General features: G+C 50.4%; 11 protein-coding genes across 11 annotated transcripts; 7 read left to right on the top strand and 4 right to left on the bottom strand.

Moving 5' to 3' along the window:
* The first annotated feature begins 212 nt into the window (after positions 1-212).
* On the top strand, positions 213-1,880 carry CC84DRAFT_426423 (amidohydrolase). Its single transcript, XM_018186185.1, has one exon. It carries the CDS (start codon positions 457-459, stop codon positions 1,678-1,680), a length of 1,224 nt encoding a protein of 407 aa, XP_018029192.1. The 5' UTR covers positions 213-456; the 3' UTR covers positions 1,681-1,880.
* A 105-nt stretch (positions 1,881-1,985) lies between these two features.
* On the top strand, positions 1,986-2,582 carry CC84DRAFT_1181975 (uncharacterized protein; the record flags this gene model as incomplete). Its single annotated transcript, XM_018180587.1, has 1 exon — positions 1,986-2,582. The coding sequence occupies one exon, from the start codon at positions 1,986-1,988 to the stop codon at positions 2,580-2,582; it is 597 nt and encodes a 198-aa protein (XP_018029191.1).
* Positions 2,583-3,033: 451 nt separating this feature from the next.
* CC84DRAFT_1210670 (uncharacterized protein) lies at positions 3,034-4,236 on the bottom strand (the record flags this gene model as incomplete). The annotated part of the gene is made up of 3 exons (XM_018182303.1): positions 4,185-4,236; positions 3,977-4,137; positions 3,034-3,923 (listed from the first exon to the last, which is right to left on the bottom strand). The coding sequence occupies exons 1-3, from the start codon at positions 4,193-4,195 to the stop codon at positions 3,034-3,036; spliced, it is 1,062 nt and encodes a 353-aa protein (XP_018029190.1). The 5' UTR covers positions 4,196-4,236.
* A 2,255-nt stretch (positions 4,237-6,491) lies between these two features.
* On the top strand, positions 6,492-7,304 carry CC84DRAFT_1264796 (uncharacterized protein; the record flags this gene model as incomplete). The annotated part of the gene is made up of 1 exon (XM_018185338.1): positions 6,492-7,304. The coding sequence occupies one exon, from the start codon at positions 6,492-6,494 to the stop codon at positions 7,224-7,226; it is 735 nt and encodes a 244-aa protein (XP_018029189.1). The 3' UTR covers positions 7,227-7,304.
* Positions 7,305-8,199: 895 nt separating this feature from the next.
* Positions 8,200-8,568, top strand: CC84DRAFT_1105486 (uncharacterized protein; the record flags this gene model as incomplete). The annotated part of the gene is made up of 1 exon (XM_018175097.1): positions 8,200-8,568. One exon carries the CDS (start codon positions 8,200-8,202, stop codon positions 8,566-8,568), a length of 369 nt encoding a protein of 122 aa, XP_018029188.1.
* Positions 8,569-9,200: 632 nt separating this feature from the next.
* CC84DRAFT_1264795 (uncharacterized protein) lies at positions 9,201-11,540 on the bottom strand (the record flags this gene model as incomplete). The annotated part of the gene is made up of 4 exons (XM_018185337.1): positions 9,201-9,513; positions 9,567-9,973; positions 10,134-11,013; positions 11,059-11,540. The coding sequence occupies 4 exons, from the start codon at positions 11,538-11,540 to the stop codon at positions 9,201-9,203; spliced, it is 2,082 nt and encodes a 693-aa protein (XP_018029187.1).
* Positions 11,541-12,453: 913 nt separating this feature from the next.
* CC84DRAFT_426374 (uncharacterized protein) lies at positions 12,454-14,024 on the top strand. Its single transcript, XM_018186184.1, has 2 exons — positions 12,454-13,180; positions 13,248-14,024. The coding sequence occupies exons 1-2, from the start codon at positions 12,789-12,791 to the stop codon at positions 13,951-13,953; spliced, it is 1,098 nt and encodes a 365-aa protein (XP_018029186.1). The 5' UTR covers positions 12,454-12,788; the 3' UTR covers positions 13,954-14,024.
* Positions 14,025-14,060: 36 nt separating this feature from the next.
* CC84DRAFT_1210666 (uncharacterized protein) lies at positions 14,061-15,093 on the bottom strand (the record flags this gene model as incomplete). Its single annotated transcript, XM_018182302.1, has 2 exons — positions 14,061-14,855; positions 14,896-15,093. The coding sequence occupies 2 exons, from the start codon at positions 15,091-15,093 to the stop codon at positions 14,061-14,063; spliced, it is 993 nt and encodes a 330-aa protein (XP_018029185.1).
* An 824-nt stretch (positions 15,094-15,917) lies between these two features.
* Positions 15,918-16,920, bottom strand: CC84DRAFT_426371 (uncharacterized protein). The gene has a single exon (XM_018186183.1). It carries the CDS (start codon positions 16,883-16,885, stop codon positions 16,280-16,282), a length of 606 nt encoding a protein of 201 aa, XP_018029184.1. The 5' UTR covers positions 16,886-16,920; the 3' UTR covers positions 15,918-16,279.
* Positions 16,921-17,379: 459 nt separating this feature from the next.
* On the top strand, positions 17,380-18,764 carry CC84DRAFT_1169946 (GroES-like protein). Its single transcript, XM_018179799.1, has one exon. It carries the CDS (start codon positions 17,618-17,620, stop codon positions 18,686-18,688), a length of 1,071 nt encoding a protein of 356 aa, XP_018029183.1. The 5' UTR covers positions 17,380-17,617; the 3' UTR covers positions 18,689-18,764.
* Positions 18,765-20,061: 1,297 nt separating this feature from the next.
* Positions 20,062-21,762, top strand: CC84DRAFT_426292 (uncharacterized protein). Its single transcript, XM_018186182.1, has 3 exons — positions 20,062-20,475; positions 20,529-20,976; positions 21,022-21,762. Exons 1-3 carry the CDS (start codon positions 20,274-20,276, stop codon positions 21,365-21,367), a joined length of 996 nt encoding a protein of 331 aa, XP_018029182.1. The 5' UTR covers positions 20,062-20,273; the 3' UTR covers positions 21,368-21,762.
* The last annotated feature ends 174 nt before the right edge of the window (positions 21,763-21,936 follow it).

The raw sequence follows: 21,936 nt of genomic DNA, 5'->3' as shown, positions 1-21,936 counted from the left end.
TCGCGTAAAGGTGAACAATGGCGATACAATATCACGTCCAAATTCTAGATACTTATAGTATCTCAAGTAAACCTGGGGTTGGCTATCGAGGAACGGCCTACAAGAAAATTCATTTCCGGTCTCCAGGTTCTCGTGAGAGGGCGCTCACCGTCAGTGCACAGAAGCGCAGAACTAGCCCTGTCAGGTATGGTGGGACGTCGTCTTCTGACGAATCATATTGCTTTAGGGCCATTTCATTGGTAGCTTAGAGCTGCTCCACCATCGCACCGCCTCCAGATGATCACACCGTCACAATGTTCTTGCTGACAGGGCACGATTTAATGCATCCGCCTCGCCGACGACTTGGCCTTCGGTGATTCCTAGGAACCGATTGTACCTACATAAACTGGCCCTCCATGGGGAACTTGGTGCCCCATTTACATTGTTGTAGCAGCTCCATACTTCAAACATTTAGCGATGCGCCTCGAATACATCTATCCTTCCGCATTACTGGCGCCTCTGGCCCTCGGCTGCGGACCGCATCCAGATCACGCCGCTTCTCTAGACATACCTAATCTGATCACGGCCAACAACCTCGCACGCCTCAATGGCACTACACTCCACAAGAAGATCGCACTAAACAACGTCCGGGTCTTTGATGGCACATGCATACTCCCCCCTTCGACCATCGTCATCGATGGCCCTTTCATCGGCACTGATGCAACTGGTGCTGAGCATGTCGACGGCAAGGGAGGCGTGCTTTTGCCGGGCCTCATCGACGCTCACTGCCACCCTACGAACATCACACATATGCAGGAGCTCGCCAAATGGGGCGTCACAAGCGCATTCGTGATGGCGTGCTTCTCACAGGAGCTCTGCTCCTCGCTCAGCAACCACACCGGTCTTCCCTCTGTCTTGCGGTCCAGCGTCCCAGCCTCTGCGCCAGGAAGTGCTCACGGCAACATCAGCATCGCTGCCACGCGCGACCCTTCGATCCTGATTAACGGCACTGGCGCTGTGCCCGGCTGGATAAACCGTCAGCTCGCGGGTCAGGACCTAGACTACTTCAAGCTCGTTGCCGAAGCGCCTGGCCTCGATCAAGCGACCCTCAACCTGCTCGTCAGCGAAGCACATCATCATGGCAAGCAAAGCGTTACCCACGCCGCCACGTTCGAGGCCTACACCCAGGCCACACTGTCGCGAACAGACCACGTCCACCACGCGCCGCTCGACACGGTGATCCCTCTCGCTCTTGCACACAAGATGCTGCAGCAAGGCCAAATGTCCACTCCGACGCTTACCATGATGCGCGCCATCGCTCTCGCTGGCACGAGCACAGCTGGTGCCAATTTCACCGCCGCGCTTGCGACGACCTCGCTGCTCCACAAATCCGGCGTCACTATGCTCGCCGGCACGGATGCAAATTTGCAGCCGGGCGTTCCCGCAATGGTTCCTTTTGGAAGCTCCCTGCACGACGAGCTGCAGAATCTCGTCGACGCAGGCATGTCGCCCCTCGAGGCACTACTTGCTGCGACCGTGAAGCCCGCGCGCGCGTTTGGCCTGTGGGATAGAGGCACAATTCAGGCGGGTATGCGGGCGGATCTGGTGCTCGTGGGAGGTGATCCGTTGGCGGACATTGGGAACACGAGAGATATCAAGCGCGTGTGGATTGGAGGTGTAGAAGTAGGGAGGGGCCAGTGATTGAGTTGTGTGATGGAATTGTGTGAGGATCGTCCTCAGGGGTAATAGATATGAAGCGCGCGTTAGCTGCAGGAGATGTAGCAATGGAAGTAAGGCATGGATGCCACGTCGATTCTGTACTTTCTTCATCGTGGTGGAAGTAAATTGATGAGGCGAATAGCACTTCAAGGTGTGCTTTGCATTGCTTCACGCACTATGGCTGCTACAGCCAAATACGAGTGAACGCTCATCGGCCCCCATATCTACGAACACTCTCCCTTAGCATGTTCGAATACACACAAACACTCGACTAAGTAACACTCAGCATGCGCGCTCTCAGCTACCTAGCCCACGCCATCGCCCTCCGCACCAGCCCCTTCACGCCAGACACAGCAAAGTGTAGCCCTACACTCGGCGTCCCGGGCGGCGGTATGTCATCCCCCTCCTCTATTCTTCCTACACCCACTGAGTTTCCCTGCACAGCCTACATATGCCCAATCCCTAGCGCTTGTACCTGGCACCCTCCGTCGTCCTCCCCGGCCTGCATCACCCTCGAGACCTCCGTCTCAGGTCCACCGACTCTCATTGGCCCCGACGCCGGCGGGCAGTGCCTACTGTACTCGTCTCCCGCGTGTGCGCCTGAGTCTGTCCTTGGTGTGCCCGAGGATGCAGCGGGCGCGGGACAAACGGACGAGACGAAGGGAAGTGTTGTGTGTCCTCGGATTGGTGGGGCGGTGGTGCCGGGTGGCGTGAGAGGGGTGAGGTGTTTTGCTACAGGTGCGGGGAAGGTGGAGGCAAAGGAAGGAGAGGATGTGAAGAGGCCGTTGGGCGTCCCGGTTACGCATGGCACGCCGGGGGTGGGACATTACTGGGGTCGTGGGTATGGCGGCGGTAGAGACATAGATGCAGCGATTTCAACGTGATTTGTGTACGGATACCTGCAGCATGAAATCGCTCAGTTTTGGTCAGGCTTACTTCCGAGTAAGTACAGTGGGAGGCAGTTCAAGTAGGCAGTTGCTTGCATAGTACACCATCCCACTAATACGCTGTGCTACTGCTATATGCCCATATTGTACACCAACCCTGATGTGCCTTGAAAATTATCCGCATGAAGAAATTGGAAATACTCGTGAAATCGTGTTGCATCGCCCTGTAGTAAATCGATCATTCGCGATTAAAATCATCCGCTTGAAGACAAAAAGAAGCTTGTGCATCGTGACTCCTCCCTTTGAATTGTCAGAGAAAAGCTTTGTGAACATTGGAAAAACGCCTGGTTCATATCTGGACAACAACTTTGAAGTATTCAGACAACACACCCTCAGTCTAGGCTGAGCCGACACTGTTGTCGCAAGTGCCTGCGCTGTGCCCAGATCATCATTGAGCTCCACCACAGACCTGGACCATGAAGTGCAATGACGCCTCGTGAGTATTTGCACTTCTAAGGTCGCGGTCTTCGACGTAAGCGGAAGCGGCACCCAACATGCTTTTCTTAGAGAGCTCCGTCGCAACGACATCGCTACCATTTGAGAGGCGGATGGCAATCTCTGGAGCGTAGCGGTTGCCGTCTGATAGATCCAGCTTCACGCGGGTGACTTGGCGGTCGCGGATATCCTTGAGCCATTTGAGGTTGTCGTGCGCAATGAACTTGTTCAAGGCGCCAAGGTAGGGATACTCTTCGTCCAGCAAGTAATCAGCATAGCCCTCACGATGGATGTCATTGTGAGGGCAGATAAACATCTCGGAGTCTTCATCGTCGGAGCCTGTGTCTGAAAGGTCCTGGCAAATATCGCATTCGGACCAGTCCAGGGTCCACAGTCCCTCGTCCTGGGTGAGCTCATGTGGAATGAACTCGAACTTGATATCAGGAGAAGCTGCGCGCATGCGAAGCATCAGGGTGAGGTCGATGACGTCTTGTCCAGGAGCATCCTGATTATGTGAGATCTGAATCGACTTTGGCATGTTGGTGGAGTAGTCTGTCGCGCAGCCATAGAAGGTGTGGATGTACAATGGGAGATAGCGGGGTCGCACGCGAATGCTCGAATTGCGCAACCAGATGGGTCGGTATTCCTTTCGGATGAGCTTGCAGGTCTGCGTGAGGCCAAGGAAGTTGCGTGCAGAGAGAGAGCGATCCAATATCGACATCGGCCACTGGCTCTGGCTGCAGCTGTGTCCGGCGTACGGGTCGACCAGAGGCACAGCGAAGTCCCAGCCCTCGAAGAAGTCCTCGCGCTCAGAGGCGAAATGGTAGATGCGATTGCGAATCTCTGCACACGGCGCATTGGTACATGTAGCAAACAGGTCCGCAGTTCAAACGTACCGGGCGGCATGTCCATCAGGCCTTTGGGCTTTTTCTCCTCCGGCGCGGTGCTTCCCGCCTTCGAGTTGTTCGTCTTGGTGGATTTCTTGGTTTTCTTCGCAGCTTGGCCCTTGTCACTGCTGGGAGCGGGGGAGCCAAGTTCGCGCTTCTTTCTGGCTCGTCTGGAGGCTATCAGTATGCATACTTGCGACATCAACGAGGTGCTCACGTTAAAGCCATTGTTGCGGCTGACTTGCGATGAGAGTTGCGAGGTGCGCAGTCGTAAACCAGGGAAAGAAGGCAAGGCGTCGAGGTTTGTGGGGAAGCGCGGGCTTATATGCAGGTGTGGGTGAGGCGTGACGTAGCGCGCGCTTGCTTAACGCGCGGTCACGTGCAGCTACTCAGGACCATGCACAGAAAGTCCACCAGTTTGCTACGAAGCGTTTAGATTTGATGTTCCGGATTCCCAGTATGATTTGGACTCCAGCTACCATGCAATTCCGGATATCTAAAGCGATAGAAGAGCCACGCATCGCCGCGCATTCAAATCTGTCGCCAGACCCCGGCAGAAATCCAACTTATCACGATTCGCGTCGGATCGGCCCATCGAAATAGCCAAGATGCTTTCGATACACTCTAAGTGAGCTCTCAATGATTGGGAACCCTGAGTAGTCTCGTCTAATTCTACCCATCGCTATGGACATTGTCTCACCTCCGAACGATGCATGTCCAATGTGCTTCCTGCAGGCAAGTAATGTATTCGCGACAACGTGAAAAGGTCTATGTAGTACCTCATGAGCGATTGAGTAACTCTTGTTACCCCAGGAGGATGATTGTAGTATCCGCGTTCGGACGTAACACCGCGCAAGTATACCCAAGGGTAGGCGATCACGTATGTCTAAAAGCTGCAACACAATCTTGAACGCCTGACCTTGACCGTCAAAGTTGGCATCAACCATACATCAAGCCGAGCGAAGACAGTATGTGACGTGGCCGACCGTGATGCCCTTGCAAACCAACCGCGTACCTGGTGTCTAAAGCTAATCCGACCGTGAGAGTACAATGATAAGGTTTCGATCTAGAAATCATCAGTCGCCGTATCTGCACCAATACCATGTTGTGAAGGGAAAAATATGGAGATCTCGATATGCGGCTCAATACGCGCTGTGCCGCTCCTGTTGCAACAAAGAATGTCGCTCAATGTCCTGAACTTTCGTTGTGTTTCCCCTTGCCGTTGAATAACCCTGCGGCTCAAGGCGCGAATATTGAAGAATGCCAGAGCATGCACGTTGGGATGGCTGGGACCGTGGAGCCCAGCAGGATGTCGACTCTGAGGTGCGTAGGGCAGAACAGTAATGGAAGCTTGGGCACGTAACGTAAGATTGACTCCCCTTCATTAACCACATACAGCCCGACGCCGAGGGTTTGATGCTCTGACCTATGCGGCGTCTCCGCATTGGTAACATATGTATATGCGGGCCCGGCGGAGATATACTCCGTTCAGGCGATATCCTTCCGATTTCATGACTATAATAGGACTTCCAGTATGCCCCAGTTATTATCGCGAAGATCTAATAAGCAGATCGTTGGAAAAAGAATGTTTCTGAGCGTCTGGATGGCTGTACTACGCTATGCTGAGAAATGAGTAAAAATGGCTATAGGAGGCTCAAAGCTGTCGTGGTGAAGCATGCGTCAAAAACGAAATTTGTAGCAGAATGCTTGCTGTGCCTCATCCTGGTCATAGGAAATATGCAGTGTCTGGTACACAGGGCGCATCACACGTCCACCTCTTCGGACGTGACTTATACAGCTGTGAGCCCGTATCTAAGTCACCTTTACCATTTCAGTTTGCGGCAAATGGAATATGAAGTCGCAGTTTGATAGATATTATTCCTGGGTATCTTGTTTAGACGTCAAGCTGCAAGGCTGCGAGGCTGAAACAAACGAGGAATGAAAGATCCGACCCGTGCCACCACACGAAATCTGCGAGCTACAATTTCTTGAACCCAATTCAATTCCTCATTGAATTGAGGCTCTGCCCCGTGAAACAGATGCAGATGTTCGATCGAAACTTTGATTGCAAAGCGTTCATATTGCGCCTACCTCGGCTGGCAGCCAAGGCAACATACCACATATCATCATCCGCAAGTACAGCCACGAATCTTCGCAAATGATCGCACTTCACGTATTACTCGCGTATTCACATTGGTATGGGTTAGTCTTGGGTGGTATTCGAGCGCCATATGGGGCCAGGCGAACACCAGGTCCGGCCCCCACCATTGCTGCGGCTAGTGTGGGAGGCTGTGCTCGCAACAAGATTGCCTATTTCAGCAGACTATTGCGACCCATGAGCACTGCCACATAGCTATAGGGACACAACGAGGCGCTGTTAGACTGCGCTGGCTACACAATGACTGTATTCGACTATTATATTAAATGTCTAAAATGCATCGTAACTCACATCCGCTTCACTACTACCTCACACCCCGATACCCTAGGGTTTCATCAAAAGCGGCACCGTGCAACCAACACCAAAATGCCCGAGCCCATAACACTCGCCCTCGGAGCCGGAGCTATAGGTCTGGGCTACAAAGCGATTCGCAAAGCGAAGAAGCACCATCGTGAGAAAGAAGCCCGAAAACAAAATGCACTCACCGCCGCCGAAACCCAAAGCATAAACTCAGACGTCCGTCAAGTAACACGCCACTTTACTCGCAGTACCGTTGGTGGCACGCTCGCTGCGTCGCTCAGCCATGTGCTACCGCACATGGTGTTACCTGCGGGCATGAATGTATATCTCTTCAAGAGGGCGAAAGACGATTGGAGAAAGTTGAACGCGTATATGAAGGAGAAGGGGGCGACTGTCCGGAAAAGAGACGTCGCGAGGGGAATAGGGCGGGCGCTGGTCGAGAAAGCGATACTGGTCCCGATTACGCTCGGACACGATGACTTTTTGCTAGCGGTGCCGCAAGGGACGATGTCAACGGCGGTCGCGGCACATGCGGCACTACTTGAAGTCCCTGGAATTGGAGAAGCAAACAAGCTCATTCAAGCCCCAGTGGAGATATTCCAGCAAGACCATCATATCCCAACTGCAGATGAACGCCTGGAAGATATGAAGCAAGGACTTGTGGATATGGGAGGTTGGAACGCGCCGGCAAAGGATCTTGCCGCTAATGTGGGGATTGCGGGGACCTTAGCGGCGGCGACGGAGTATTTAGTGGATCGACCGCTAGAGTACAGGGAGGGGAAGCTTCAATCGGTGCAGTGAGTAGATTGTCTCCTGTATTGTTTTGCGTGGTCGATATATTTTCTCCGATGCGCTTTGTAGAATCATACTATAGAATGCATATATCAAATCTTTAGTTGCACTTACCTTTGCCTCGGGGTCTTATATATAGATGGACGCAAATGGTGCTACCATATCGGAAAAGCAGATACTATGATGATCAGGAACTGCTGAGCGTGTTTAGGCCACTGTGTACAGTCCGGATCGAACACGTTCACTTTCGCTGTGTTTGTAGTCCAAGATTACCTGAAAACTGAAAATGCTGCTGACAAGCTATTAATGCAAGCATCGTCGCGAATTCACCAGGTAGTATTTGTTCATCAGTTTATGGCCGATCATAAGTTATCTATAGATTCCGACGGCCAGTGAACAGTTACTAATGTTTCCGCAGCCCATGCCCTTACCAACTCGAAGACTAGAGTTTGGCGGTATCACTGACAAAGCACTGTGCCAGCCTATTATGCCTAAGCCGCAGTTTCTTAGAGAGTACGCAGTATCGCAGGTCTTCATCGATTCACTTTGTCCCATCAAGAATCCGATAACATTTCAAAATGACAAATACCAACCCAGAGATCGCGACATTGCACGGAACCTCGATTGGTTTCCGAGCTTCCTGAATTCCTACCATCCTTTGCAGGAAATTTTGCTATAGTCACCGGTGCCAACCGTTTTATTGTCTATCGGAGGCAATACTGCTCATAAAATCGCCCTCAAATATGCGAGAGTGTACATCGGTGCTCGCAACCTTATGAAGGCAAAGGCAGGCATGAAGGACATACTCACCCTATCGCCTTCCATAAACACTTGAAACCTTAAGCTATTCTTCGCTGCGATGGATGAATATACTGCAGTCAAAGCGGCGGCTGATGCATTCTTGCAACCCGAGACCAGACTAGACATTTTAGTCAACGACGCAGACATCTTCCTGCTATCCTTAGAATGCGACCAGTGAAATATGAACAAACCCACTGCGACAGACCACCTGGGTCCTTTCCTTGTCGCCAATATTCTTCTACCTTTGCTCCAGAGCATATCGGTTGCGTCCCGAGACTCCGACGTCCGGGTGATCAATGTATCGAGGACCGCGATCGACCTCGTCCCATCAGGTCATTCATTTTCCTTGCTGGAAGCCTGGAATAACGATTCCGGTGGCGAATGTAGCCCCCTTCGATTCCTGCATCGGTATGGACACTCAAAAGTCGCGAACGTTCTCTGTACTACAGAGCTGCAGCGTCAACTTGATCAAGAAAGCTCTCGTATCCTGGTTGCTGCGGTGCAACCTGGTGTAGTCGCCACTCCCAGGTCAGAAAAATCACTTGGATAGGATAGTGAGGAGTATTTGGTTTGCGTTATCGCGTACGAGTGGGCGTTAACCGAGATATAGTGCGCGGCGCATCCGGAGGTTAGGATGAGAGAAAATGAATTCAACGGCGCGTTTGTCGTCCCTTACGGCGCGGTGAGGGAGGTGGTCGGACTGGCAGCAGACGAAGGAGAAGCTGAGAGGTTATGGAAGATTAGAAGAGATCCTCGCTGAGATAGCCAAGAACTGAGAAGTGGTTCTGAAGTTACATTTGTAAACCCTACTTTGTAAAAGTCAAGGCAACACAGTTTGCGAGGCATCTGTACTTTGCTAACACGGCGGTAGACACCAAAACAAGTAAAACTGCGCGCACCTTACCCTGCCCTAAATCACCCGATCATATGTTTGTGACCTGATAGTATGAACAATTGGCTTAGATGCTCACAGTAGGATTGTCCCAAAGAATCCAATTGTATTCGGTTTGCCACTGTGTTAGATGGTCTGTTCCTTGCATGTACCTTGCCCAGCGAGGATGGTCCGCCAGAAGTTCTTTTATGAGGACTGGATATGGAAGGATTACGAAGTCAAAATGATAGTATTATTCATGACTCCTCGATCTACACTCCGAGCTATGGATACTTTGTGAGACGGAGGCATCAAAATTTCAATGCAGTAGACAAGTCGAACAACCTGGGGCTGTTGATACCAGCAGTGATCCAAAGCGTTAGCGGGTCCTTGCCCCTCTGCTCCCTGTTGGCATCTGCTGAGTCCTTGACATCAGTGGGAACCGTTACAGGGATGTCATTAATGCATTCTGGTTGTAAGGTGCTCAGTGATATGCCAGTGATCGATTTCCTATCGCTGGAGAGTCGATATACGAGACTTGGCCGGCACTCGTCACGCAGCTTTCTAGCAATGATAGCTTTCGCCGTGTCATCGTGCTTGAGCGTGATCACAGGCCATTCAACGCTGACGGTGTTAGTTTGGCAGTCGGTAGTAATGAATGCGATATCATCACTTACAGCCTTGCAAACTCGTAAACAACAGCTTCAGTCCAAGCCATTAGCAGACTCCACTTCTTGTTTTTCCCCAGCAGCGTAGTGGCCTTGGTATCGCTCACACGAAGGTTGGCTTGGTGGAACATGTACGGATCCCAGCGCAACCCAAGCAGATACTTGGTATTGACAGTCTTTTCATACTCCAGTTGCGCATTAAAGTCGCCCGATCCGCCTGCAATTGCTTTCCACTCACTGTTTACACAGCTTGGGGTGTCGCAATTGTAATATATCGAAGAACCATATCGACCGACGATGTAGATGCCGTCGTATCCGTTTTCCTTGACATTACTTATCACTGGATGATACTCCGATTTGCGGCTTGGAACATTCATGAGAATAGGTCGAGAATTATCGCCGACTGCATATCGTATCTAGAGTCGGGGGTGAAGTCAGTGATACGCGCATTTTGCGAACAATTGATGAAGTAGGGTAAGGAAATAGGTTTTGGGCGTAAGGTGAAGTAACGATAGCAGAGAAATTCTGATACTGTTTACGCCTAGCATACAGAACTTGTAACTCGAGCTTACATACCCCGTACTCACTCCAGGCGCGCAGTGCGTCGCCGTTGTGCAGACCAGTGATGCCGGGCGGTATGAGGCCCATGTTAGAAAAGTAAGGTTTGGATTCAGAGTCAGTAAACCCGATTGCCTTGAACCAAGCTTGATTCCAGGATATTTCTTTCGTCACATCAGCGTATGTTGCGTTGGTTTCATCCTCGTGGGTGAATGTGTGCGACACATGAAAGAACGAGTGCATGTTAGTTTTGTTCGCGAAGTAGACCTCTAAGGGATCCAACTGCGAGCATTTGAGTGACCAAGAATAGCTTTTGAACTTCTTGTTCCACAAATCCTTGCCGGTTCCGATTGGTTTCACATACTCCGGAGGTCCGTCGATTTGGGTCTCGTATTCAACACCTTCCTGAGGATCGCATTGCGCAGGCTCGTTGTTGTAGTCACTTTCAACCGCCGCTTCAATATTCCCGTTGCCATTGTGTCCAAGCTCTATGATGTAGTTTGATCCGGCCGGAAGCTTTGAATTCAATTCCTTCGTCCAAGCGACGTGCTCCTGGAAGTCTGCAGGAAGAATGCGATATGGCTTGTTCGTCTGATATAGCTCGGTCTCCACAAACACATCGTCGACTTGCGTGTTCAAGTATACGCGTCGATAGCCCATGAACAGTCCCCTGGTAATCCAGTGGATCCAAGCGTGCGACAACAATGTGGATGACGTCAAGTTGGGGTCAAAGGCCGAGAACCAAACTTGCTGCTCACGTCCACTAGGAAACCTGTTGTTTACAGCGGCTGTTGTCTTTGAGCTACCACTGCTGAACTGCGCAATCTCTGTTGCAAGCGAGGTGTTCGTAATCTTTGCGGGGTACTTCGTCAGGTTGAGAGTGCTCGTCTGAGCATTCCTGCAGGGGTTCAGCGGGAACGGGTACAACTTGAGGTCAACTTACGCTCTCAGGTTTGCAGTGGTAAAGCTACTCGTATCCGTAACGGCAATAGGCTGGTCTACAGTAATAACGCCACCAGAGCTCTGTACGCCGAAATCTGCGCTTGGCCATGCATTCAGCCGCACCAATCGTACCCCGAACGCTTCCTGGTATTTGTATATTTCTTGCCATTGTTTCTCGTTCAGTATGGTTTTCCAGTCGTCCCCATTTTTGTAGTCTCGAGCGCTCACAGCAACAATACCACCAAAGTTTCCGGCATCTGGTGTAGAGTTCAATTGCGGAATTCCTGCTGCGGACAGCGAGAGGTCGACAACCTGGTAGGGTATGCTGTAGCCTTGCAGTACAAGAGTTCCGGGTAGCGTGGCATTCTTATCTCGAGCGAGAATTAAGAGTGTGCTGTTGACAGTAACAGCTGCGTTGACGTATGGGAGCAAAGTAGTCGCCAGAGTCCCTACACTGAGGAATACCTTGAGGAACGTAGCCATCGCGAAACCGGGTGAGAAATATTAGTGAAACGGGGGTTAGGTGGACGAGCTGGCCGAAATGATGCGAAGGCATTGCTATTTAGATATCTCCCATTAATGTACATGATCCATCGTTCTGTCGGAAGGTCGCTCCGGCGCGAAGATCGCTTGGTAAACCACCCGAAGGAGGTGTGGAAGTAATTAGCGAAGTAACACAGCAGTCTATACATCCGCCTCTATTCGACGTCGCCTCGGAATCGATGTCTGTTTAAATAGAATCTTGCGCAGTCAATTAACAGACCTACCAAAGGATGTAACTATGAGACGTGTATTAAGCGGGACATCTTCAGCCCGCATGGCGATCCATGCTCGGAACGGATGCATTGCTTAATCGGATGCGATTAAGCAATGACGGCGTTCCAAGACGCGCCTCTTGATCGAATGGTGGAGTGCGCATAGATGGAACGCAATATGGGCAACCGGGTAATGACAGGCAACCTCGTATAGATGAGCTGGAAGAGGTTATGTGCGCAGATCAGGCGAATACGACGGCCAAGATACGAGATGGGATAGTTAAGGTGTCAATGAAGATGAGAGAACGTCGCGCCGGGATGGAAAAGACAGCTCAGTGTTACGTTAGCGTTGACATGCCGAATGTGGTATAGCCTCGTCCCTCTGCGCTCGCCACTCGCACCTTGTTTCATATCATGTCTTCATATCATGTCTTCATCGCCTGAAGCCCATCAGCTAACATCTTCCAAATACCGCTCGATTTTGCATGCTCACTTCAACTACATACAGACCTCATGATTAGGATAATTGGTATTCACGATCGCTCAGTCGACGACTATCCAGATACAACTTCGAGTGTTCGAAAGCCTGGACGACGCACAGCGCCCAATGCATGACGAACCATTCGAGGTAAATATACCAAGGTCTTTTGGATCCACGGATGGCTGAAGAGTTGTAATGTGACCCCGTACTCCTCTCAAGACCAACTCTTCAAGTGTACATCACCGCTCTTAAATTCACGTCAGAATATCGTGAACGCGATTGTTCCGGACACTATCATCGACACTTATACGCAAGAGTGCACGAGTATTCTGCATCAAATAGCTACGAGGTTGATAGATGTGACGGAGACTAGCCCCCTAAGAGTTTGAATTGCGGAATCCTTCGACCACTAAACTTGTATAGGTTAGCCAAAATGGCAATGCCTTCCTTCTCATCTTATGTTCTTTAAAAACCATCTTCACTCAATCAATCATCATGTCTGCGTCACCTTTTTCACTGAAAATCATGTCGTCTCCTTCCTGGGTTTCCCGGGTTCTTCCGGCTTCAATCTTTATAATACTTAGCGTATTATGCTTTTTCCTCATGGACATGATCAGTCTGATCGTCAAATTCCCCTCTCCCACAGCTTCCGGATTCATCAAATGGGGCAATGGTACATTGCCAATCTTGGACAAGTTCCATTGGCTTCGCCCTTTGGACCCTATAATCCGCGAGATCACACCTGGCTTTGCACCTAGTAGCTTCGGCTACGACGATGTCAGCAGGTGGCAGATGATGAACTTCATCATATCAGATCCCGGGATGTTCTACGCGATTTGGGGATTCGAGAGTCTGAGAAAAGGGGTCAGGGACGGGCCGGCGTTCTAGTAAGCATTTCTCTCTCAATGTTGAGCTTGTATAGCTTAGTACGGGTCAAGAATAACACAGGCCTAGCCCTGGAGTCTTTGGTCTCATTGCACAGTTCGGCGGCGGAGGAGTTATCATCCCCATCTATTACTTCTCCCACCTGGCCTTCACTCCACCGATTCGATCCCGTCCCCTTTCTGAACGCAAAATCGACATAATTGGTGCTTCAGTCTGGTCAATTCTCATCGTCTTGTTCCATGTCGTCCCTGTAGTAGGAATAATGTTTGACACTACCCTGAAAGCGCGCCACTGGTGGACATGGTTCTGGCAACTCTACACCGTAAGAATCACGATGGCGTGGTACATCATAAAATCTATTGGCAATTTCGTCAATGTTCCAAGGCTTCACTGCCCCATGAGCTACCGAACGAAGACAGCACTCGTGTTGGCACCTTTCATCGCAATCGCAGTGGGGTTATGGACGTATACTATACTGTGCTGCCCACATTCACTTTCTACCGTTTTCTACCCACATTCACTGACGGAAGACACATGGGTTTTGCGTATGAGGCGCATCTTACAGTTCGATCAATTGTTCATATGGGGAAGCTCGGTGTTGTGGGTCGCAATGGACATGCGTCGCAATCGAATTTCCAGCGGCGTTGAGATTCTATTGGCGGGGGTCTTGCTGGCATGTATTTCGGGTACTGGAGGGAGTTTCGGGCTTGTGTGGCTCTGGAGGGAGTGTAAGCTTACGAGCAATATAGAGAAAGAAGTGTTCAAAGATGAGTAGATATCATACAAGCCATAATGAGAACCAGAGCAGGCAAAGTCGTCTTCCGGCACACATTTGGTTTAGCTTAGTTAGTTAGACTGTCGGCCGATTGTTTGGGCTTCAGCTTAGACTCGATAGCTAGGGTCAAAGTTTCCACCAACCCTTGATCTCGGCATTTGAAGCCTTATTACGATGGTGTTCGGTGCTTCGCCTTCCTCAACCCATTTCACCAAATAATCCAGCTCAAAGAACGTCTCAGCATCAACACTCCCACGACCATGCGTTACACCGGGTATCTCAAAGAAGCGAAACCATTCGCCTATGGTGGTAGCACCACACAGTTTCTCGGAGCGACGATAGAGATCGAGTGCGAAGTTCGGTGCAACGGAAATATCGCTCATGTCTTGTGTCATGATTATGGCATAATGCGACAAAATTCTGAGAGCAAAGGCGTAATAGCCAAGTTTCCCGCCTTCAGTTGTTGCGACATATGTGCCAGGCCACGACGATTCAGAGCCAGGTAAAACACCTTTCACATTAAGTTGTTGATTCGTTATGCTACTGATAGAGTCAGTATAGAGCAGCTCGGCAGCCCTGAGGGCAGTCGCAGACAGACACGCCGAATTTGTGGGTTGGGGCGCAGAGCAGGCGAGATTGTCGAGCTTGAAATGATACGAACGTAGGAATCCTATTACTCCATCTTCCACGCCGCCAAGGTCGCCACAAGCACCTAAAACCGCCTCTTCAGTAACTTGAACATCATTGACCGTGACAGCTTGCGTGAAGTTGGTCTTATCCAGCAGCACAGCGCAAACGTTGCTCGTGATAGCGTAGGTGGTCACTCCAGTCTCGTTGAGCGCAGGTTCTGTTGCGTATCTCCCGTTGAAGTCTTCTGGATAGCGCTGGGCTTCGAGCAGTGACTGTCGGCCTCCAGTCGAGAACCGCAAAAGATATGCGTACTTGGTATCCGCTGTGTAGTATTCGGTAACGATGTTTTTTTGATATCACAGCTGCGAGATAAGTGGCGACATGCCCCCAATCTGTGCGCATCTGGAAGTTGTTGGCGAAGAGGTCGAAGTGTGAGTTGTTGGATACTCCTGACTCACGTAGTAACCTGCATGAAAAGAAGTTAACCTGGCCATATGCTGCTTTAACCATATCGTTGGCGCTCACAACATAGCCTTCCATCAATATCCTGGTACTGCTGAAGAAGTCATTTTTTACACTCGAAAGCGTTGTAGCCACAACCACCGCCACACTCGACCTACACGTATTTTCTATTTCAACTTGATGCTTCCGGAAGTTTGAGCCAAGCTAAGATAAGTTGGCCATGGCCCACAGTAGTGTAGCAGTAATGATACTGTGTCGAAGAGATGAAGAAAGAAGAAGAAGAAGAAGAAGAAGAAGAAGTGATGGCCCATGCTCGGCTTCGGTAACGTCAGTCTTGTTTGCCAAGGAGTTACAAGGTCTTTGTTGAACTTCCAGAATACCCACTTCCAATGACAGAGACTGAAAGAACGGTCTTTGCGATAAAGCAACGTGAAACAGGACTAACATCGATATTGGCCGCGCAATGGATGGACAAAGCTGCGCTCCATACGCGTACATGAAGTCCGCCATGTCGATACCTAAGATATACGCACTCAGAAGTCATGCTGAAAGTGAGGCTATATGATACTCAGTATCGGGTCATCATGAAGCGCTACTTTGCCGGGCCGAGAGATACATATAGTCCCACTTAGTTTCCCGGAACGGCTTAGCGTCAGATAAGATACTGGTGAAGGACATCGTTCATTGAAGCAATCTGCTCCACTCTTGCACGTATCTCACATAATAGATACTCAGGTACCGAAGGTATCAATAAGGCCCTTCGTAAAGAAGACCCAACATCTTACGAGTGGTATTGATCCTCTCCTGTTGAAGCTGGTTCAGAGTCCATGTTGTACTAACAGGGATGCCGAAAACTAGACGGGTTATAATAGCTCACAGAAGCAAAATTGGGGTCTCGAGGCCAAAGCGAGATTGCTCACTTGTAACTTGTTTCGAAATGTTTGTGATACAGCGATCCCGCAAAACGTTTGTCATTTCAGCCATATGATTCTGGCGCCAGCATGAGAGGGTTCAATGCAGCTCCTAAATTCCAGTGGCACCTAACAGTTGTCTTGCTTCGCCATGTTCGGGTTCTCTTCCGTAACATGTTTTGAGTCCATGATATTTTCATCAATTGATCGGTCACGGCCCTATGCCACCAGAATGAGCTGTTACACTTGATTTTCACACACAAGGCTATTCTACAGGCATAAAGCTTGGCCAGTCGAAATCTTCGGCACATCTTACAGCTCTTCTATGCTACTTGTACCAGCAATGATGTTTCCAGATCTGGTAACCGATGACAGTACCAGATTTGACAAGCGTAATGACTCTGCACCGTTCCACAACACCTAAGGTGTGATCTTTGAATGTGATTAATGCTTCGAGTGGTTCGTGATTCATGGATCCGACCAGGATTGTGACCGGAGCGGAAGCCGTATCCTCTGTCGAATAACATTTCATATTGTGGTGCGAGATCGAGGAGGCCGTGACAAGACCGCAGCAACCCGTCTAGAAGCAACCAACAGGGATTATATGCTGAAGGTTGAACGATCTTTCGCGGGTAAAGGATCCGAAATCGATGCTGACACTGACCGCAGCTTGGTAAGTCTATGATTATGTTTGTTGTAAAGGCTGGACTGCGAAACCACCGAAAACCCGACATATCAGTCGCTATCAGTGTGCGATTACACAGGACCTCGTGACGTTTGTGTACGTGCACACAGAGTTTTCCGGGGATCTCGCCACCCGAAATGTGTCGGCCCAGGATTTGCACAATTTTTGCACGGAATAAAGATCCCAGAACCATTAACTCCGCGAAAGCTTTGAGAACTGGGGCAACTGCCGAGGTACTTTGCATCTACAATGTCAGTGCATTGCACCTGTCGATCGGCGTTATCGGTGAGGAATTTCGTGGCCGGAAACGCTAACTATTATAGACCGAAGACTTCTCCACGATTGGTCTAGACCCAGCTGCCACGTGCTCGCACCCAGCCATTTTAGGAGTGACATTCTCAGGATGTCGGTGAGGTAGATTCTCTGTTTACTGATACTACTTCCACCCATGATGGGCTACAGTGCAAGGTTCCTGCTCTATCTGCTCATTGATCGGCATAAGGCCAATCTAAGGTGGTTCTTGCTCATGCGGGTAGCTTCCAAAGGTTGCCAGCAGTCAGATAGGAGCATTCCGCACTGTCTTTGAGCTATATTACGGCACTTGCTGCACATTACTGTGATGCTCGTTGTCAACATGAGGCTCAAAAAAGTGGATCTTGATACCCACATTTACCGGCACACTAGGGGGATTATCGGAGTTTAGCTTGCGTGACGTCGTTGAACCCTGCAAACCCATCAAATTTATCGGAGCAAAGCGGCAAGATTCGAAATTCAGATTCCCCAGCATTCTATCTGATCATGGCGGGTCGAAACATCGGCGAACGCGCGGCGAGCAGCACATTTAAGACGCGCAAGCCGCCATCAAGGTCCCAATCTAAATTACCAACGCCTACACATTCCTACGCTATTCATACTCGTACCTGTCAGCACTAGTAATATTCAATTTAACGATCTACGCAATACCCCAACGTACATCATGGCATCTGCTCCTGCCAAAACCTTCGAGGGATGGGTCGCCCACGACCCCTCAGCCGCCCAGGGAAACATGAAGTGGGGTGACTTCGAGCCCAAGCCGTTCGAGGAGACGGACATTGAGATGGAAATCACTCACTGCGGCGTTTGCGGCAGCGACTTGCACACTCTTTCCAGCGGATGGGGCCCCTCAGACTATCCCCTCGTCGTTGGTCATGAGATCATCGGCAAGGTCACCCGCGTCGGAAGCAAGGTCACGGATATAAAGGAGGGTGACCGTGTCGGCGTTGGTGCCCAGAGCAACAGCTGCCAGGAGTGCAAGCGCTGCAAGAACGGCCAGGAGACCCAGTGCAAGAAGATGACTGGTACCTACAACTCCCGCTACCACACCGAGAAGGGTGGAAAGTCGTTCGGTGGCTACGCAAAGATGTGGCGTGGTGCCGGAGCCTTCGCTGTGCCCATCCCTGAATCCATCCCCTCAGAGATTGCAGCTCCTATGCTCTGCGGTGGTGTTACCGTTTACAACCCCCTGGTCGCCAACGGTGCTGGTCCCGGCAAGCGCGTCGGTGTCATTGGCATTGGTGGTCTCGGTCACTTCGCCCTCCTTTTCGCCAAGGCGCTCAAGTGCGACAAGGTTGTTGCCATCTCGCGCTCCTCCAGCAAGAAGGAGGAGGCTATGAAGATGGGTGCCGACGAGTTCATTGCCACCGGCGAGGACGAGAACTGGTCTGCCAACAACACCGACTGCGTTGATATCCTCATCTCCACCGTTTCCGGCCCCGGTTTCCAGGTTGACAAGTACCTCAACCTGCTCGACGTTGGTGGCATTCTCGTCCAGGTCGGTGCGCCTGAGGATGCTCTGCCATCCTTCAAGGCTTTCTCGCTCATTCTTAAGAACTTGAAGCTCGGCGGTAGCTTGATTGGAACCAGGCAGCACATCAAGGACATGTTTGAGTTGGCAGCGAAGGAGGATGTTAAGTCCTGGGTTCAGGTCAGACCGATGAGCGAGGCCAACCAAGTCCTCATTGACTTTGAGGACGGTAAGCCCAGGTACCGCTATGTGTTGCAGAACTAGATTGGACTTATTAGCCTGGAGTTGAGCCTTTTTTGATATAAGATACCATTAGACTTTTAGAATAGAACGACACGACTTCTTGAATTACCGCAAGTGCTCCACAATCGTGCAGTGCAGAACATTTGCGCCATCGTTTTTCCTCTCTTGAAACCACAGTCTTATGTGGATAGAACTGACTAAAAAATTGTGTCCCTCCGGTAGCTGCGTGCGACAATGGGGCTGGCGTTGGTCGTTTGATCGTCGCAAGTTAATCGCATCCACTTCGAGATATCCCCATCTGTGTTCAAAGTCCGCAAGTTCACCCAGATATATGGAAGCGACTGCGAATGCAACCGAGTCTAGCAACCTTGTATCGGTACTATTGGCGCTAAGCAGAAAAGGGTAAATAGAATGCACTGGGTCCATTTACACTTACACATATGGTAAACATTGAGCGATAATTGGTGCTCCGGTTCTGTCCACAAATGGACCAATGATGTGTCTCCCTTGAGAGCTGTAGGTAACAAAGACGCAGCTTGGGAAATGCCTGTGTACGCATCAGGTTCGGTCTCACCCACATGCGGAGTAAATTTCACGTATATGCGCTCATTCTACCTCTGCTTATTACTTACAACACGACTAACAGTATGCGCTACCCGGAGGCTTTGTATCACACACCGCAGAGATCGGATCATACGGATGGGGCTTGGTTCTGCATGACATCTAGTGTAAATGTTCAGTGCTGAACTTAAAAGCGCGTCGCCATCATAGGAAGTCGCGCATCACAACAAAGCTTGATCGCACTTGAGCTTCAAGCGGACAACTTGGCTTTGCATGATGGCTTGGGTACATTTGCGAATAATGCAACATTGATAGTGATGATAGTTTCTGGGTCCGCATGCACCTCTGTGATGGTGGATTACCGAGCATATTCCCTGAGACATAAATCAATCGGTACTTCCCGTAATCTATTGCCGTTGATCAGGCATTGCGAAAGTGTGGATGCACAAAGAGGCAACTTGGAAGTTGCATGGCGCCCAGGGACGCCAAAACTCCTTTCGTCCAGTGGCGTGTTGGATCCTGCACGCTTTGCCGTTGACCTAGGGTCTGTCAAGCCTCTTTCTTAGTTTATCTTGACTGCTTGAACACGTAGCTCATTCAAAACACAGTCCTATATTCTAGAGCTATTTATCTCTTCTTATATGCGAATTGGAATTTACAAGCAGACACAGCGACACAAGACAAGCACTTCGACCTGCATCGGAGCGCTTCAATGCCGGCCCGACCGCTCCGCTGTTCCGTACCGTGGCGTCAACTGCATACAATCACGTCAACATTCCACCTATCAAGTCACGTCTCTTTGCCATGGCTTCAAGACCCGGGGAACAAGGGTTGTTCATTGATGTTCCAGAAGCTCGACCTGGAGCCCCACAGCGCACGTGGATTACAGTGACCGGTGTTTGTAGGCACCCCAGACCCCAGAGTTGTGCGCATGTCTTGCGCGACACTATCATTCTATACTTGTAAATGGTAGTGCGCCGCCCTCTTGGGATACTTGCGTGTTCGGGCACACCACGATTTTTGACGCATACCACACAACCCTGCCATGCGTCCGCATAGCCGCGAGGAACTCGACAATAAATGGAAGATCATACAACACGCAGCTCTCTTATCGGCACTTGTCGTGTGTATCGTAACAATCAGGATAGCGTCAAGCTTGTTGCAATGGAAGCGCCTGTCAGTTCCCGAATACCTTCTTCTTTTTGCGACCGCAGGCAGTCTGGCTCTGAACGGCGCGAGTATTTTTGGTGAGTCGCGACGTCTATAGATTTGACTAATATCTATGGCTGACACACCGCAGTCGTTGATAGTGGTGGGCTCGGACATCATATAGGCAATGTGTCTCGTGCACAGCTTGTGTACTTGTTCAAGTTTTATTTCGCGGCGGCACTGTTGATACCGACCTGTTTTGCAACTGCAAAGCTATCACTGCTCTGGCTTCTCCACAGAATTTTCGCCCATTCGTGGTTTCGGAATGTCGTACGAGTGCTTGCCGGGGTGGTCGTCGCCTGGTGGGTCGCAAGCATTGTGCAGGAAGTTCGCATCTGCTATCCTGTCGAAACAAGATGGAAAGGCACCTGCAAGGGCAAACACAGCCTGAGAACGTACCTCATACTCCCGATTCCATGGATCGTGACAGACTGGCTAATCCTCCTCACTCCATTGCCGGTTCTATGGAAGAATATCGATACCAGAAGGTCACGAGCAACGCAGGTTGGGCTTTTAACTCTATTTGGGCTGGGGATTGTGTAAGTACCCCCTTCCCTGACATAATGCCATCTAACAAAGTGCAGCACTTGCTGTATATCCATCAAACGTTTTATCGTGCAGCTGAAGACGAACGTGGACGATCTGACTTTCACCTTGGCTGAGCCGACTCTGTGGCAGATGATTGACCTCAGCACCACCATCTGCTGCGCCGCTCTTCCTGGATCAACTCACACACTGAAGAGGATGCTACCTGTCGATCTACTCGAGCAGGCAGTAGATTGGGTTGAGCGGAAATGGCACGCTACAAAACAGAGTAGCTGTACGTCTCGTAGTGTTACAGCTGAAGATGCAGAAGCAAATCTCCCTCCTGTATCTACTTTACGACATACACAAGACCCAATGAGCGACCCCACATCCAATCAAGTTTGAGTCGAGCTTCGACCTGCATATCATGCGGTCATTTCTCTCTCTCCAATAATCCCTCACATTGTCAAGCAGTTGTGATAAGACTTGGACATTCCTTCCAAATCTGAAGAGACCGATTTCACTGATCTACCACCGTGGCTAGACTCCCTCACGCACATGCTGGCAACTGGGAATCATGGTCATATGGAAATTTCTCTCGGGCAGACCACATACCAGAAACACGGAACCGATGAATCATGACACTGGGCTGTCATTGCTTTCTTACAGCACAGTAGGAACAGAAGTCCTTACTTTTACAGACGCAATTGGGGAGGTCATTAACGCGGGCAGACTTTACCTTGAGCAGGTCGCGTAGTGGGATATTATATGTTTCCAGCAACGGGATAGAACCATCTCCCTGTGGTGTAGCGGTCAACGTGGCTAGACTTTCTGGCCTCTGCAGAGGTCACGAAACAGGTCATCTACGCAGGCAAACCGCACCTGAGCAGCTCACCTGCCAGAAAGCGAGCTTCACCGCGAATACCTCAAAGGTATAAATCTCATCAACCGCTCACTGTAGAACAGCCAATTCA

The sequence above is a fragment of the Paraphaeosphaeria sporulosa genome (genome assembly GCF_001642045.1).
Source record: "Paraphaeosphaeria sporulosa strain AP3s5-JAC2a unplaced genomic scaffold CC84scaffold_17, whole genome shotgun sequence".
Lineage (NCBI taxonomy): Eukaryota > Fungi > Ascomycota > Dothideomycetes > Pleosporales > Didymosphaeriaceae > Paraphaeosphaeria > Paraphaeosphaeria sporulosa.
The sequence above is the reverse complement of the archived record's forward strand: the minus strand, read 5'-3'. Positions and strand labels throughout refer to the sequence as shown.

Bases quoted from the DNA above. Each gene is read 5' to 3' on its own strand.
- CC84DRAFT_426423 (XM_018186185.1), top strand. From the start codon at position 457: ATGCGCCTCGAATACATCTATCCTTCCGCATTACTGGCGCCTCTGGCC.
- CC84DRAFT_426374 (XM_018186184.1), top strand. From the start codon at position 12,789: ATGTCTGCGTCACCTTTTTCACTGAAAATCATGTCGTCTCCTTCCTGG. The intron at 13,181-13,247 runs GTAAGCATTTCT...ACACAGGCCTAG, and splicing joins AGGGACGGGCCGGCGTTCTA to CCCTGGAGTCTTTGGTCTCA.
- CC84DRAFT_426371 (XM_018186183.1), bottom strand. From the start codon at position 16,885: ATGCAAAGTACCTCGGCAGTTGCCCCAGTTCTCAAAGCTTTCGCGGAG.
- CC84DRAFT_1169946 (XM_018179799.1), top strand. From the start codon at position 17,618: ATGGCATCTGCTCCTGCCAAAACCTTCGAGGGATGGGTCGCCCACGAC.
- CC84DRAFT_426292 (XM_018186182.1), top strand. From the start codon at position 20,274: ATGCGTCCGCATAGCCGCGAGGAACTCGACAATAAATGGAAGATCATA. The intron at 20,476-20,528 runs GTGAGTCGCGAC...GACACACCGCAG, and splicing joins GAACGGCGCGAGTATTTTTG to TCGTTGATAGTGGTGGGCTC. The intron at 20,977-21,021 runs GTAAGTACCCCC...AACAAAGTGCAG, and splicing joins CTATTTGGGCTGGGGATTGT to CACTTGCTGTATATCCATCA.